Source organism: Hippocampus bargibanti, linkage group LG12 (genome assembly GCF_051943395.1).
Source record: "Hippocampus bargibanti isolate YZ-2025 linkage group LG12, ASM5194339v1, whole genome shotgun sequence".
In the NCBI taxonomy this organism is placed as follows: Eukaryota; Metazoa; Chordata; class Actinopteri; order Syngnathiformes; family Syngnathidae; genus Hippocampus; species Hippocampus bargibanti.
In genome coordinates this window covers 1,467,179-1,482,993 of record NC_142745.1, presented here as the reverse complement: position 1 = coordinate 1,482,993, position 15,815 = coordinate 1,467,179, and the positions used below count along the sequence as shown (strand labels likewise).

The following is a 15,815-nucleotide window of genomic DNA, read 5'->3' as shown; positions in this document are numbered from 1 at the left end:
AGAAATCAGCATCCAAACGCGTCACGGCACGCTGGCGCTAATCGTCAAGACGACGGATGACCCCGGGGACCAACAACTACGACAAAAGGAGCAGGAGAAGATCAACATCGGAGAAAGGAGCTCCTCACCAGCAACTCAACAACTATCAGGTAATAATAATACATTTCATTTAGAAGCGCCTTTCAAAACTCTCAAGGTCACTTTACAGTCACAGTATATGTTTATCTGTGGGTGAGCAGGGGCAGCCACGCGCCAGCGTTCACTCAACCCGGAATAACTCAAATAGATAGAAAGCTAGGTAGCTAGTTTATAGCTAGCTAGCGAGAAAGTTAACAAACCTGACAGGGTGCAGCAAACGCATGCACAGTATAGAATGACCCGACACCGAATGGTCGGGCCGGGAGTCCTTTTAACTGCCACTGATGAGGACGACCAACACCTGTGCAACTGAGGGCGGGGCCGTCAGCGCTACCCGTTGGTCGCCAACCAGATCAAATGCAAATTGACAAACGAACCGGAATTTCAACATTTCCAAACCGAACAAAGATTTCAAAATCGGAATAATTTACATTTGCTTTATTGATAAAGCATACGTTTGATTTGAAAAAAAAAAATTCATTTTTTTTTCTTGAAGAAGTTGTCGGCCACCCGGGCGGAGCCGTTTTATAAGTTGTACGCCCGACGTAAAAGTTGCACGCCCCGGGCGCCCGGGCAGGTGTTATTTCAGACACTGCAGATATGTCTGTTTCTGCAATTAACTTTTCATGCCGATGTCGATTGGTCGCAGGTTTGGGAGGTCTCATCATGAGCGAACGGCACGATGGTGGCGGCGAGCGCGCCCAAGAGAGGCTAGCGCGGGTCACTTCCTGTTTCCAGACGCTGGTGCGGTTCACTTCCTGTTTCCAGCAGTTGGCGGCGTCACTGGGAAGCTCGGCCGACTGCGCCTTCCTGAGACGCGAGATTGCACACGTCAGGGCCCTCGTCACAAACGTCGCCAACGGTTACCGGCTCATAACGCTCTTACAAGCTAACTCACTCAACGGCCGTTCTCGCACATCCTGACTCAAACGGTCCTATTTAACTCATTCACTGCCATTTACGTATTGTATTCGGGAATCAAAAATATATGACGCGGAGCACCGCTTCCAAATTTGGTCGGGTTTTGTTTTCATTTTTTTGGGAGCCGATAAAGCGCTTGTCAGACCTCTGTCTATGTTTTTCCCCTTCCACGAGGGGGCAGCATTTGCCTTTTGTCCATGTTAGCGCTTTGTTACAGCTTCAGCTGTTGTAAAAGCGCTATATATAAATCAATATGTATGTATTGCATTGGATTTTGGACAGCAGCCCTCATTTCCAGCTCATATAACTCCAAACGCTTATGATTTAGGAATTAACTATTTTTTTCTGGTGAAAGAAGAGAGTTTATGTATTTTTTTACATTGCATTGAATGTTGATGTAGTCCTAAAACTCCATATTCTGTGTGTCCAGGAATTTGAGTCACTATGACAAAAGCCCTGGCACTAGAGGTGATACATTTTTGCACATCTGGCAGTGAATGAGTTAATTGCTTGGCTTTGACTGATTGATTGGTCCAATTATGTTATTTTTCCCCCCCCCGGATAGGCCTGTCCTGCCATCTCACGCATCTCCTGTCCAACTGCGACTCGGGTCCCGCCTGCTCAGCGGAACGGCGGGAGCTGGAGCGCGTATGGGTCCACTTCCTGTCCGCCATGGAGAACTTCCTTCGGGACCTGCGTAAGGTCGGCGACCTGATTACGCTCTTCCCACTGGGCCAGCAAAAGGACCGCCGCTCGTTGATCAACACGGGTTAGCTTCGACGAGCTCACCCGGCGCGATCGTTGGACCGATCGTGATGTCACCTGTTGACTCCTTTAGGGTGTTTGGACGGCGTGGTGGGCGTGGCTACGAGAGCCTCTTCGGTTCACACACCCTGGTTGGCCTCCGACGTGGACGACCTCCATCAGGGGTCGAGCTTTCAGGAACACCTCAACACCCTGGAAGCGATGATGAGCGACATGCAGCTCAGGGTGAGTCCACGTACACGGATGGACGTAAACATTGCGGTCATTCTCCCACTGACGGAAAGGCGGCATGTTCCCGTTAGGTTCCTGTTGCATTTTGGTCAGTGGAGGCCACGCAGCAGACGGGTGGAGATGTCATGGACGAGGCCGAAGAAGGCTTGGAAGAGGCCTCCGCCGAGGAGACATCCGTTTGCTGCCGCCCATCAACACGTTTGGGTCTGGGCTGCGCTTGGTCGTAGCCGCCGCGCCATTTTTGATTCGACAGGGTTTGGAAACTCTGGAACTCACTTCCTCCCAATATGCGTTACATCAATTTTCTTCCCACCTTCAAATCCAATCTCAAAAGCCACCGATTTAAAAATCACATTTTCTGTGTACCTCTTTCTCTTGTTGCTATTTATAACTGTATTTTATTTATTGTATTCTAGTTGCGATTGTATTTTATTTATTATAGTACCTATGCTTGTCTGTGACTGTAAAGTGTCCTTGAGAGCTTTGAAATAAGCTTAAAATGAAATGTATTATTATTAATTGTACATGTATATAGCTTTATATACAGGGATGAGAATGACAAATGAGAAAAAAAAAAGGCGAGGGGGGCACACATGTATATGTATACAGTATATCACTTGTATATATATATATATATATATATATATATATATATATATATATATATATATATATATATATATACACACACACATATTTCAGCACTTTGCTGATGTGAAATGTATATTTATCCACTGCGAGACTAATAAAGGCAAATCCAAATCCGCGATTTCAACAAAATGTCAGAATGTATTCTTTAAAATAACTGTGATAATACTCACCATTAACGTGAATGGTTTTCTATTCCACATGATTGGTAAAAATCCAGACAAATTATCAGAATAAAAGTCAATTTGCCGGGTACATACGCAAGGTTACTGCTAGCTAGCTCATTAGCTTGCTTTTTGCTGCCTGTCACAGAAGTATATTGATGCTAACGTTAGCATGGAGCTTGTCATAGTGCCACTGACATTCGACTGTTTAATCGATGCTATCGTTTCATTGCAAATTAGAAGCTAACAAATTAGAACCTGTTCTCTCCACAAAGATGAATCCTCGTTGTACTAAATTCATCCTGTCTACTTGATAACTAATGTTAAGCAGATTCCTTACTTACAGACAGTGTATTGTCGGTGTTCAAATACCTGACATGTTTCGGCGACTACTTCCGCCTTCGTCAGAGTGTCACGGATGTTGCTGTGACGCGCCATTTTCAGCTGGTGTTGCTATGAGGGCGTGACCTACCTGTCAGAACTGACAGGCAAGCCACGCCCCCCGCTGTCCGCTCGTCCCTCCAGGATGCTGCTCCAGGTAGTAGAGAGCATGTAAGCTCCCTCATCCCTGTTGATGGTCCTTGGTCCTCGCTTTCGGATTTCAATGGCCTCCCTGATCCAGCGCTGATGTTTGTTGTCTTCGGTGCGGATGACTCTGGCCTTCTCCCAGTCCATGATGTGGTTCTCTCTTTTGCAGTGGTCCGTGATGGCTGATTTATGGTGCTCCTGTTGTGCTTGTTCTTTTATTGCTCTTGTTTGGATTGTTGCCGTCTCCTTCTCGCACTCGTTCTTGTGCTCTTTCTTTCTTGTATTGAAAACTGACAGGTAGGTCACGCCCTCATAGCAACACCAGCTGAAAATGGCGCGTCACAGCAACATCCGTGACACTCTGACGAAGGCGGAAGTAGTCGCCGAAACATGTCAGGTATTTGAACACCGACAATACACTGTCTGTAAGTAAGGAATCTGCTTAACATTAAAGATGAATCCTTCTGGCCATTAAAGTTGATTTTTTTTGTTTGCTCGTCCGCTTATTCAAAAGGTGGCCTTTACCCGTTTCGACATCAAGATCATCCAATCAAAATGGCGCTTTCCGCCAACTGGCGTCAGTATCATCCAATCAAAATGCCACTTCATGCCAACACAAGCCAAAACAGGAACTCATGCGAAAAAGCGAGAATACATAGTTTGTTTTATCCGGTAATTTTGGTCTGAAAAAGTCAGGAATCCGCCGATCGGCGGAAAATTCTCATCCCTGTATATAGCATAGACTGATAAATTGGCATAAACTGAAGCAACTTACGAACAAATTCACTTTACGAACGAATCTCGTTTGTAAATTGGGGAGCGTCTGTGTAGCGCTTTAACACCTGCTGAAGCTTGAATAAAAAATAAAGCGTGGATAACTATCATACACTATCAAAACACAATGTGTTGAATTAAGAATTTTATTGATTGAAAGGCAAACAAACATAAAAATACTGTACAAACACAAAAACTGCACACAGATTTTTAAAAAAGTGGAGCAGTTTCACATGTGGAACGTTGAGTGCAGATGAGCTTTGTAGGCTGAAAGAAGAAGTGGAAGGGAGAGTTATCTTTTAAAAATAAAGTTGCACAAATATAATCCCCCCCCCCTTTTTTTTTTGTTTTGTTTGTGCAACCCACCTTCTTGATTTGGCCAAAGCGCGGCGGCTGCAGAGTTAAGCGGACTCTCGTTGTTGGGCTCTGGAAGGAAAATCCAAGAGATGAGTGCTAGTCATGTGTCGTTCGCGAACGAGCCGGTTCTTAAAGCCCCATCTCTGAAGTGAACCAAGAGAGCCGGTTCCTAACAAGGAGCCGGGAATGGGAGCCGACTTTTTTTCCTCATCTACTCCCCGCCCCCAGTCTTTGGTTAAAGCCGCACGTGATTGGTCAATATCCGTAGGAGAGGAGGGAGGGGAGAATTATAGACACACAGCAGAGAAGAAGGGGGGGTAAGGTAGACAGGTGGACAAATGTTATCACATTATGCTGTTATTATTATTCAATTATTATATTTTTTACCAGTTGGTATGAGAGTATTATGGACAAATATTACATTATGCTGTTATATTATTCAATTATAATAATAAAAATACATATCATTTTTAAGCGCCTTTCAAAACTGTTTTTCTGTGGGTGAGCAGCGGCAGCCACACGCGCCAGCGTTCACTCAACCCAGAAGTAACAAAGCAAAAAAACCTCAAATATATTTTTTTTACTAGTTGGTATGATAGCATTATTAAGATCAAAAGCAAATTAGTGACAGCTGATGAGCTGATGAGTAACAACAAGGAAAGTGAAAGTTAGTGGATGCTCTCTGTACACGTATAAACCAAGCCATATAAATAAAAATATTTGATATCGTGTACATGTGTTTTACATGTGTAATTCATTTTTCACACAAGTTTACATGATTTTTGGTAATTAATTAATTTAAGCAAACAAAAAAAACTGAGGAGCCATTTGGGAGCCAAAAGAGCCGTATGTTTTTAGTGAGCTGAGCCAAAAGAATCAGCTCTCTGAAAAGAGCCGGAATTTCCATCACTAGTGAGCATGTAGCAGGAAGTGGGGCGGGGGTGGCAAGGAAGCCGAGAAAATGTGCTTTTACCTCCCAACAGGCTCTGGATTGACAACAGGACGGCACGCACATCCAGCAGAGCCGACCATTTGTCCTTGAGGATGTCGAGGCAGATGAAACCCTGCTCGTCCACATTGGGATGGAAACACGGCGACAGGAAGCGCACGCGCGGCGCTTGGTACGGGTATCCGGCTGGGAATTCTAGCGATAGCTTGTAGCGCAGACCCTCATAGACCTGGAGCATCACAGCCGTTAGCCGTTGTTGCGTCCACACACACGCCAAATCTGCTCGCCAAATCTTACCGTGTCGCAGGCGCCGTCGATGGTTCCCACCCATTTGAAGAGATTGTCCGATTCGGGGAAGGCTGAGATTCCCTTGTCGCCCGCCATCTGCGCTCCGAATGCACACAACCAGGCAAAACACTTTTAGTTCAATCACCGTGGATAGAATTTAGGACTTGGGGAAACTCCTTTATCACCGGAGTAATTTACGACTTGAAACTCCTTCACAGGAAGAGCTCATTAGCCAGGTGACACATTTATCAGTTAGTAGTAGTAGTAGTTAGGGGCGTGGTATTCTAATTAAGAAAACTATGTTTTACTAATCACTTAAAATTGCATATACTCTCAATAAATAGCTTGGCAGAGGGCTGCAGAATTCAGGCGTCTGTCATGAATGGCTACGTCTCCTGCCGGCAGTTACGGTTTCCCCTCGGTGGGACTTTATGAATTTGGGCAAGCCATTACTATGTTTAATCTTCTCCACATATAACATTCAAAATGCACAACAAATTAATGAATAACTAGTTTGAAGTAAAAAATAATGACTTATTGTGGTTTACATATGCCAATTTGAAATTTTGGTTCAGACTTCAGCAAGCATCTTGGAATTTTAAAAGTTTGATTAGCTAGCTCTCCGGGCGGCTCCCCAGCTAGCTAGCTATCTATTAGCTATCTAACTAGTGAGCGAGCTATCTTTCTATCAATTTGAGTTATTCTGGGTTGAGCGAAAGTGACCTTGAGAGTTTTGAAAGGTGCTTAGAAATTAAATGGATTATTATTATTATTAATAATGTTATAACGCACAAGCAAAATCTGTTCCACACTGTCCCGTGTGGTGTGGAGATTAAACTGCAATAAAGTATGCCATTCGTCGACACGGAAAAAGGAAGTGCACTCACCATCAGCGTCATCAACTCCTGTTGCAGCCTGCAAAACAGAATCAACACCACGTTTATCTTTTAATGGGGAGAGTGTTTCTGAAGTCATTGGAGACAATAATGGTACAAATTAAAGGAATGAATTGGTTCGCACCGTTTGGTGACCGATCCTTTGGTAGTGTTACCACCAGCTTCGTTGCCCTTCATGGCGGCGGCGGCACTTGCGGTTGAAGCAGCGGGGTCCAAGTTTTGAGAGGCCATCGGTCAGCTCTGAGCTGCACAAAAACAAAAATCCAGGATGTGGCTCGCAAAAGGCAACTTTGTAAACTCGTAACATGAAATTTGGAAATGTAACGGGAAACGCAAAGGCCTTAGCGTTTTCCCAAGACTGATTTTTAATAAGCAACTATGGCTCCATCGATGATTTGCCGATTAATCTGATGGATCTTGGGAAACAGTCCATGATTTCAAAGTAAGCATGTAGTATAAAATGTAATTGTTCAATGACTGACTTGGCCTGTAACATATGTGTTAAAATCAACTGATTGTTTTCCAAGGGTTAATAGGTCAAAAGATAATCAATCTGATTTCATGGAGGACTACAGACTGCAGAGGGGGTGAAACTGGATGATTTAAACGTTGTACTAAGTTCATCCTGTCTACTTGATATCTAATTTTAAGCAGATTCTTTACTTACAGACAGTGTAGGTGTTCAAATAGCTCAGCTGGAGCTGGAAATTGGATGATTTAAAGTTAAGGGGTCACAACGACTTCATCAAACTAGTTGATTGATCAATCAAGTGCTGAATGAAACGAATTAAGCGTCGTTCTTCGACAAATAAATCCTACTTTATAGGCCAAATGCGAACACCTAACATTAAAGGCCAAAGACCCACTTTGAAAAAGTGAATTTGACGAAGTCTGCTTGAAGGCCATCTTGACAAGCGAATTGGAAACATTAGCACCGAGAATTGGACGACACAAACGCCCAGATCAACGCTTCGATCTCTCCAAAAACGTTCGAACGAGTGGAACAATTTCACGCCGAAGCTCAACAAACGTTTGTCGTTAGCTAAAATGGCGAAGCGAGTCAAGCTAGCACACAATGTGTTAGCCTTCGACATCACTGTTCAATGTTTGATTGCAATCAGGTGCTTGCATAGTTTGTCGAACTCACCGTGGCGTCTATCGCTGAACTTGCGTCAAGCCAAAAGGCGAAAGAAAAGCGAAAAAAAGACGCAAAGCTGCCACTTATCCAGAACAGCGCCGCTCCCGATTTAAACGGACCCACTGGGGCGCAGAGCCAATCAGCAGCCGAGTTTCAAACTCAAACTTCTTGTTCCTATCCAATGACAGCACCCGATTCAAGGGGCGGGCGTTACAATTGGACAATAAAGGTATCCGGAAGTAGATGAAACCGAACCACGAATGACATCGTGTTCAAAAGGAAGAATATACAACTTTATTTTAATAATAATAATAATAATAATAATAATAATAATAATAATAATAATAATAATAATAATAATAATAAACGAGACACTGTACGTCCAACAGCGGTGTAAAACATTCATAGGTTTTCGAGGGAATAGCCTGACTTGTACCTAAAATATATATTCTTGTTTATAAAGTCATTGACATTTATACAGTAAAAAAATAAATATAAAGCTTGGCAGTTATGGAGAAAAATATATATTCTACCACTTCTAAGAGTTATAGAAATACAACTTAATCACCTTTATAAACTGTAGCGTTAGCAAAAAGATCGTAAACTTCAATCATTTTCCCCGTTTCTCGTTGTCGTATTCGGAAATTTCAAGAATCAGCATGGAGGGAAACGTGTGTATTACGTCATCATAAACTGCATAACTTGGAAAATCCCACGAAAAACGATTACATACTTCACAAAAATCCAATGATATACGACTGCGAGTACAGAGTGCGCACTGTTCACTGGACAGAAACAATCGCGGTGGAATAAAGGTCACTGTAGCGTACCGACATTTAAACTACATTCGGGATAACTAATCTTTGGACACTTTTATAATACTACATGAAATGAGTCATTTTTTAATGTCAGTAGTGCCACTCTAATGAAAAAAAATAATATGTCGTTTTTTACGGTGTATTGTTTTTGTTGTCCTGTGCTGTGTCAAACTATTCCTCCGTATTTGTTAATCCAAAAATAGGTGAGGGCGTCGGAAAATAGGGAAACTATTTTCCGAAATTCAGCTTCAGTCCTCCAAGCGGCGCTACGCAAGTGCACGCTGACGGAAGCGATCGCGGACGGAAAAAAATCGCACTTCCGGTGGCTCGTTTCACCATCTAATCAGCAGTCAAGATGAACGCGCCTCCTGCATTCGAATCATTTTTGCTGTTCGAAGGTGAAAAGAAGATCACCATCACCAAGGACACCAAAGTGCCCAACTCGTGTTTATTCACGCTCAACAAGGAGGACCACACGCTGGGCAACATTATAAGAGCGTAAGCAGCGTGATCGATAACTTGCTAATCGAGCGACGTCGCGTCGCATCTTCCGCTACTTTTGTTGTCATCGACAAAAAGCTCACGGCAATTCACTGCATTCAAATGTCGAAAGCACCGCGTTCATTTGTTGTCGTTTGTGATTTCATGATGAGCTCAGTGGGGGTGACGCTCAGCGCGCTTTTGTTGTTATTATTCTTATTTTTGTTCAGGCAGCTGCTGAAGGATCCTCAAGTTCTCTTCGCCGGATACAAAGTTCCTCATCCCCTGGAGCACAAGATCGTCATCAGGGTGCAGACAACTCCCGACTACAGTCCACAAGTAATATGCACCAACCCATAAGCATGGACCGAGAAAGTGAAACATGCATACCTAATAATACATTTAATTTCTAAGCGCCTTTCAAAACTCTCAAGGACACTTTACAGTCACGTGATTAGTTTTTTTTTGGTGCGGGTGACCTTAACTCATTCACTGCCAGACGATGTGCTGTCCACTCCAGTGCCAGGGTTTTTGTCATTGTAACTTGAATTCCAGGACCCACAGAATGTTGAGTTTTAGGATTACATAAACATCCAATGCAGCCTAAGAAACTTTAGACTCTGTTCTTTCATCAGGAAAAAAAGTTCATTCCTAAATTATATGGGTCTGGAGTTATATGAGCTTGAAATGAGGGCGGCTGTCCAAAAAAAAAATGCAATCCATACATATTGGTTTATATATAATAATAATAATACATTTTCATTTTTAAACGCCTTTCAAAACTCTCACAGAAGAAGTTTTGCTGCAGGTGAGAAGCGGCAGCCACACTCGCCAGCGTTCACCCAACCCGGAAGTAACTCAAATAGATAGAAAGCTAGCTAATAGCTGTCCAGTTAGATAGCTAATAGCCAGCCAGATAGCGTATAGCCAGATATAGATAGACAGCAAGACAGCTAATAGATAGCAAATAGTTAGCTAGCTAGATAGATAGCAAAAAGGACTTCTTGAATCAATTGCAAACATTTCATCTTTCCTCTTCAGAACGATTTGAATCATATTCATAACCGGATGAGTAACAAGAAAGCATCTTCTCTGATTCGGAACTTTCTGAAGCCATTGTTTTGATTCTGGAGCAAGGCAGTTTGTGAAGGAGTATCCTGGCGTGACGTCACAAAGAAGTGGGCGGGACTTTCTGAATCTGCCCACTTCCATCCGAGCTTATTTTGTGGCAGTTTTGGGACACTTGAAGTCATTTTTCTTGGTGTTTTGCATTGGATTAAAAATATCAGCCTGCGTCTTTTGGCTATTTTCGATGCTATAAAACGTTTTTTCTGATGTCAGTTAGGAAACAACAAAAATGGCGTCAGTTGTCCTTTAAGATATCTGCTCTCTTATTTTAATGTTGCACGCCTCGTTGGATAACCATTGACGAGCTTGCCTGATGCTTCTGTGTGGCAGGAAGCTTTCACCAACGCCATCACGGATCTAATCAGCGAGCTCTCCCTACTGGAGGAACGCTTCCGGGTGGCCATCAAAGACAAACAAGAAGGCAACGAGTGACCTCATCCAGCCTTCCGTCGTGATCTCGCTTCTACCCTCATCTTGTAAATAATTGCCTTTTGTGTTGCAAAGTCAAATAAAGATGTCTTTTTGGTAACTATAAAATCATTTCTTTTGCAAAACAAGTGAAACATGACACGCTTTGTCGTTTTCATACAAAGACGAGCTGATTTGGGGCCTTTTCAGATGGGGAGGGATTCCTTGCATTATTTGACGTACCACTAGAGGGAGCCCAAGCCCCGCCCATTGAGAAGCACGACTTCCTGCGCTTTTTTTTATAAACTTGGAGGACCTTCAGAGTTCCGAGTCCCTCTGCGCCTCCATGGCCTTCTGCATCTTCTCCACCATCCACAGAGGAACCGAGAACGGCTTCAACTCGTCCATCTTCACATCCAGGCAGTCCCTGCGCACACATTTGCATGAGGGGTCTCCGTGACGACGGACCCTGACGGCGGACCGCGATGAAGGACCCTGACGACGGACCGCGATGTCGGACCCTGACGACGGACCGTGGTGACGGACCGTGACGACGGACCGTGGCGACGGACCGTGGCGACGGACCGTGACGACGGACCGTGACAACGGACCCTGACGACGGACCGTGACGACGGACCGTAGCGACGGAACGCGATGACGGACCGTGGCGACGGACACTGACGACGGACCGTGACGACGGACCGTGACGACGGACCGTGACGGACCCTGACGACGGACCGTGACGACGGACCCTGACGACGGACCGTGGCGACGGACCCTGACGACGGACCGTGACGCTGCCACTCACCTGTAATCGTCGCCACGCGCCAGATCCTGGACATCCTCCTCAATCAGCAGATAAGCCTGAGTGATCAAACACACGCACGCCGTTGTCAATGTCTGTGGTCACCGCACCGGTTGGCGTTTCGTTGATCGTTACCATCTTGCCGCCCGTCGCCCTCATGTGATGACGCTCGGCCAGCCATTGCTTGTCCTTCGTATCCGCCGCGTACTGAAGCACACGTGCGACGTGTTATTCCAATCGCGTGCGTCCCAAACGTTAGCATCTCAGGCTTTGCGTGAACGCTTGTGTTTACCTTAAAGAGATCAGCGTGTTTGATATAAATTCGCCCCCTGGTACCGCCCATCCCCAAGGCCCTGTGAAAGAAAATGAAGGATTTTTAAAACATACTCTTTCTAGACAGAGTAGACATAGATAGCTAGCTAGGTAGAAAATAGCTAGGTAGCTAGCTAGATAGCAAATAGCGAGCTGGCTAGCTAGCTAGCCATATAGACAGCTGGATAGCCAGGTAATAATAATAATAATCCATTTCATTTCTAAGCGCCTTTCAAAACTGTCAAGGTCACTTTACAGTCACAGGATACGTTTTTCTGTGGGTGAGCAGTGGTAGCCACACGCACCAGCGTTCACTCTATCTGGCTGGCTAACTAGCTGGTTAGCTATATATTAAGTAGCTTTCTATCTATTTGAGTTACTTCCGGGTTGCGTGAACGCTGGCGCATGTGGCTGCCACTGCTCACCCACAGAAAAACGTTATCCTGTGACTGTAAAGTGACCTTGAGAGTTTTGAAAGGCGCGATGTGGAGGGGGGGGATGCCTTACTTGTTAGCTCTGGAGCCCAAAACAAACGTGCTGCTTTCATTCAACCTGGACGGCTCCCACTGCATGTCACAAACAACACAATCGTTATTTGTAATGTAATGGCCAGAATAGGAACACTTGACAGCCTTTTTGGGCAAAGAAATTTGTTTTTATGCTGATTAGAAATTAGACTGTAATTTCTGGACGACAAACATGATGATACTAGTGCAACGTGTTCTACCAAAGTCAAATTCCTTGTACAGTGATACCTCATCTTACGAACTTAAAGGACAAGCGACACCATTTTTTTGTTTCCTAACTGCCAAAACACGCAGGATGATATTTTTAGTCAAATGCAAAACACCAATAAAATGACTTCAAGTGTCCCAAAACTGCCACAAAATGAAACCGGAAATGGCCAGTTTCAGAAGGTCCCGCCCCCTTGTTTGTGACTTCATGCCAGGACGTCTTGCCTTGCTCGAGAATCAAAACAATGGCTTCAGATTCGGAGAAGGTTCTTTGTTGTTACTCGTCCAGTTATGAATATGATTCAAATAGTTCCGAAGAGGAAAGCATAAATGTTTGCAATCGATTAAAGAAGTTATTCAGTGTCATTTTGAGGCATCGGGACAAAAATGTAGCGTCCCAGAAAATGCACAAGATGGCGCCCAAGCAAGCTCCGTTGGAAATGGACTGATTTGTCTGCTGGGAATTTGTGTCAACTAGTATCAAATAGTAGTCTTGGTGCAACACGCAACGATTCACCGTTATTTATGTATTTTCCTTCTAATTTCGCCATCAACACGATGTTTTCAGACCAAACAAAGTACTCAAAATGCAGTGTGTGTCGCTTTCTCGGTCAGGGGCGTTCCTTCAGTGACGTTACGTACGGACTCGTCACCAACTGAAAAACAAGACTTCCGGAATATTCAGCGCAAGTCAAGTCAAGTCAAATATAGCTATATGCGGTGGAATCTTTGTCAAATACGCTCAGTAGAAGTCATTTGTAGTCATTTTACAAATTATGGACGCAACTTGTCCGGAGACGTCTTTTGTCCTTTAAGGCCAGAAATTACGGTAATTGCTGCGATAGCTCCAAAAGTGGACTCGATAGAGAAACGCAGAAATCCGTTTTGACATTTCAAACCAAAGTCAATGAAAATGTTCTTCCCGAGCATAATAGCGAAAAGCAAATGTGTGTGTGTTATAATCTGACCTTTGGTCCTTCCTTTTTGACGGCTTCACATTTCACCTTCACGCTGACAACACACACATAAAAAGTACTTTTCTTTTCACTATTTATCAAGATCATCCTCATGTGCTGTAATACTCACTGAGCGGCGACGTTCAAGGATCGCTCGGACGCCATGGCCCCGCCCACGCGGTTCTTTCTCTGAGGACGCACAAACACACAGAACAGAAAGACATGCCGAAATCGACCACATTAATATCCGTGCGACTAAAACACACGCGGTGCAAGATGCAAAAATGAAATGCTTTCGGAACGTCACCTTTTTTGGGACTGGACTTCCTCTTTGGCTGCAGTTTTCTTCAGAACCTCGAGAACGCTGCGGGCAACCACACACCAGAACAAACAGGTGAGCAAAAATCAGACTTCAAGATGGTCTCAGTTCATCTGCCTTACCTTGATGGTCACCTCGGAAATTGATTTCTTCACGTCACTTTCGGGAAACAAAACTTTGGCCTGCGGTGGTAACCGTGGCAAATGCACAAATACAGACAGACAGTGTGATTAAAGTTCAGAGAAACACTCACGCAGACAGAAACACAGTGTCAGACACACACACACACACAAACACTCATAAAACAAGATACACACGCACATCATGACACTCTTACATGTTCCAGAACATTCCTGCAGGCCTCCTTGATGAGCTGATCCGTGTGCACTTCGTCTCCGACGTTCTCCTTCACGTTGTGTGCTGCCTTCTCAAAAAACTGCACAAATGACAACACAACTCTGCCATCACAGATACGCACAGGCAGACACAGACACACACACACACACACACACACACACACACACACACACACACACACACACACACACACACACACACACACACACACACCATGTGGTATTTCCTGAACACGGCCATGATGTCATCATTGAAGCTCGGCTGAAGAACCGCCCTCAGGAGGTCCATAGACACCTGCGGGTCCGTGTAACTACACAAATACACAACGCGTATGTGTATATACACAAAACACAATCACTTTTTTTTAAATACAGTAAAGTCTCGTTATATCGATATCGGATATATCGATAGTCCCGGTTATATCGATACTATTTCTATGCACGCACTGAGAAAATTACATGCAAACAGGGTCGGATATATCGATATTTCTTCGGACTCCCTTGAATATCGATATAATAACGAGACTTTACTGTAATAATAATAATAATAATAATAATAATAATAATAATACATTTCATTTTAAGTGCCTTTCAAAAGCTCTCAAGGACACTTTCCAGTCACAGACAAGCATAGGTACTATAATAAATAAAATACAATCACAAATAGAACACAATAAATAAAATGCAATTCTAAATAGAAACAAGAGAAAGAGATAAATCCAGGCATGTTTTACGTATTTATTTATTTTATAATAATAACAATAACAACAACAATAATAATAGTATTTTTTATTGCTTTGGTTGAGTCTAGGCTGGGTTCAATTTGTTCCTGTAGCCATTTAAATTGATTTTAGATTGGTGTTTGTCGAAGTTTATCATTAAAAAGGTGAAATGAAATACGAAAATTGCAAACGCGGCTTTCTTTTTCTGTTTGCGTTTCTGTCCTTACCTGACCGCCATGTGTGAGCGTCGTCCTCTCCTGTGGACGTGCCTGTGTTTGATCATCAAGTTCCACGGATTCTGACACAAACAGGACGGCACTCGTTTCTTGCAAATGCGCGTTTTAGTTTCGTGTTAGTGTTTCATTCTTACCGACGGCTGCTGGCTTCCGTCTGGCCGTGTTCGCTTTGTTTGTTTGTCTTCCATTGCAAAAGCTTTTCAGGTGACTTGGCTAACAACAGTTAAAAACCCTTAAAACAACAAAAATTAAAACCAGCTTCGGCCGGGTGTCGTTTTATGTCCAATATGAAGCCATATAGTGACCGCAGAACGTAATTTGGCATTAATTTCACTGTGCAGTCAGTCACTTGCGACTCTAAATTCCCGGATTGGACGTCACAAACCACTTCCGCTTTGGTCAAGTTAGCAGTCGTCATATACCGTTGACTTCCGGTGGTTAAATGAAAGAAAACAAAAATCGGTCGCTTTTATTAGCGATTCAGCTCATCGATCAGGTTAGCAGCCGTCATATATCGTTGACTTCCGGTGGTTAAATGTAAAAAAACCGGCCGCTTCTATTAGCGATTCTGTTCATTGGTCAAGTTTGCAGCCGTCATATATCGTTGACTTCCGGTGGTTAAATGGAAAAAACGGACGCTTTTATTAGCGATTCTGCTCATTGGTCAAGTTAGTAGCCGTCATATATCCTTCACTTCCGGTTGACAATAATCCAAATGACATCGGTGTTGAAGTTTTTCAATTT

General features: G+C 43.7%; 4 protein-coding genes across 4 annotated transcripts; 2 read left to right on the top strand and 2 right to left on the bottom strand.

Annotated features, from left to right (window-relative positions):
- Window positions 1-56: 56 nt before the first annotated feature.
- On the top strand, window positions 57-2,282 carry LOC148889896 (regulator of G protein signaling 9-binding protein). Its single transcript, XM_089010673.1, has 5 exons — window positions 57-149; window positions 877-1,000; window positions 1,625-1,828; window positions 1,898-2,049; window positions 2,127-2,282. The coding sequence occupies exons 1-5, from the start codon at window positions 57-59 to the stop codon at window positions 2,280-2,282; spliced, it is 729 nt and encodes a 242-aa protein (XP_088866799.1).
- Window positions 2,283-4,301: 2,019 nt separating this feature from the next.
- Window positions 4,302-7,930, bottom strand: ube2c (ubiquitin-conjugating enzyme E2C). Its single transcript, XM_089010190.1, has 7 exons — window positions 7,807-7,930; window positions 6,784-6,904; window positions 6,651-6,678; window positions 5,773-5,859; window positions 5,500-5,704; window positions 4,536-4,595; window positions 4,302-4,436 (listed from the first exon to the last, which is right to left on the bottom strand). The coding sequence occupies exons 2-7, from the start codon at window positions 6,888-6,890 to the stop codon at window positions 4,399-4,401; spliced, it is 525 nt and encodes a 174-aa protein (XP_088866316.1). The 5' UTR covers window positions 6,891-6,904; window positions 7,807-7,930; the 3' UTR covers window positions 4,302-4,398.
- Window positions 7,931-8,924: 994 nt separating this feature from the next.
- Window positions 8,925-10,760, top strand: polr2j (RNA polymerase II subunit J). Its single transcript, XM_089010905.1, has 3 exons — window positions 8,925-9,113; window positions 9,326-9,434; window positions 10,554-10,760. Exons 1-3 carry the CDS (start codon window positions 8,971-8,973, stop codon window positions 10,653-10,655), a joined length of 354 nt encoding a protein of 117 aa, XP_088867031.1. The 5' UTR covers window positions 8,925-8,970; the 3' UTR covers window positions 10,656-10,760.
- A 141-nt stretch (window positions 10,761-10,901) lies between these two features.
- On the bottom strand, window positions 10,902-15,465 carry dnttip1 (deoxynucleotidyltransferase terminal interacting protein 1). The gene is made up of 13 exons (XM_089010904.1): window positions 15,206-15,465; window positions 15,063-15,133; window positions 14,328-14,424; window positions 14,095-14,193; window positions 13,880-13,939; window positions 13,746-13,802; window positions 13,569-13,627; window positions 13,451-13,493; window positions 12,256-12,314; window positions 11,729-11,789; window positions 11,572-11,643; window positions 11,440-11,495; window positions 10,902-11,058 (listed from the first exon to the last, which is right to left on the bottom strand). The coding sequence occupies exons 1-13, from the start codon at window positions 15,257-15,259 to the stop codon at window positions 10,950-10,952; spliced, it is 897 nt and encodes a 298-aa protein (XP_088867030.1). The 5' UTR covers window positions 15,260-15,465; the 3' UTR covers window positions 10,902-10,949.
- Window positions 15,466-15,815: the final 350 nt, after the last annotated feature.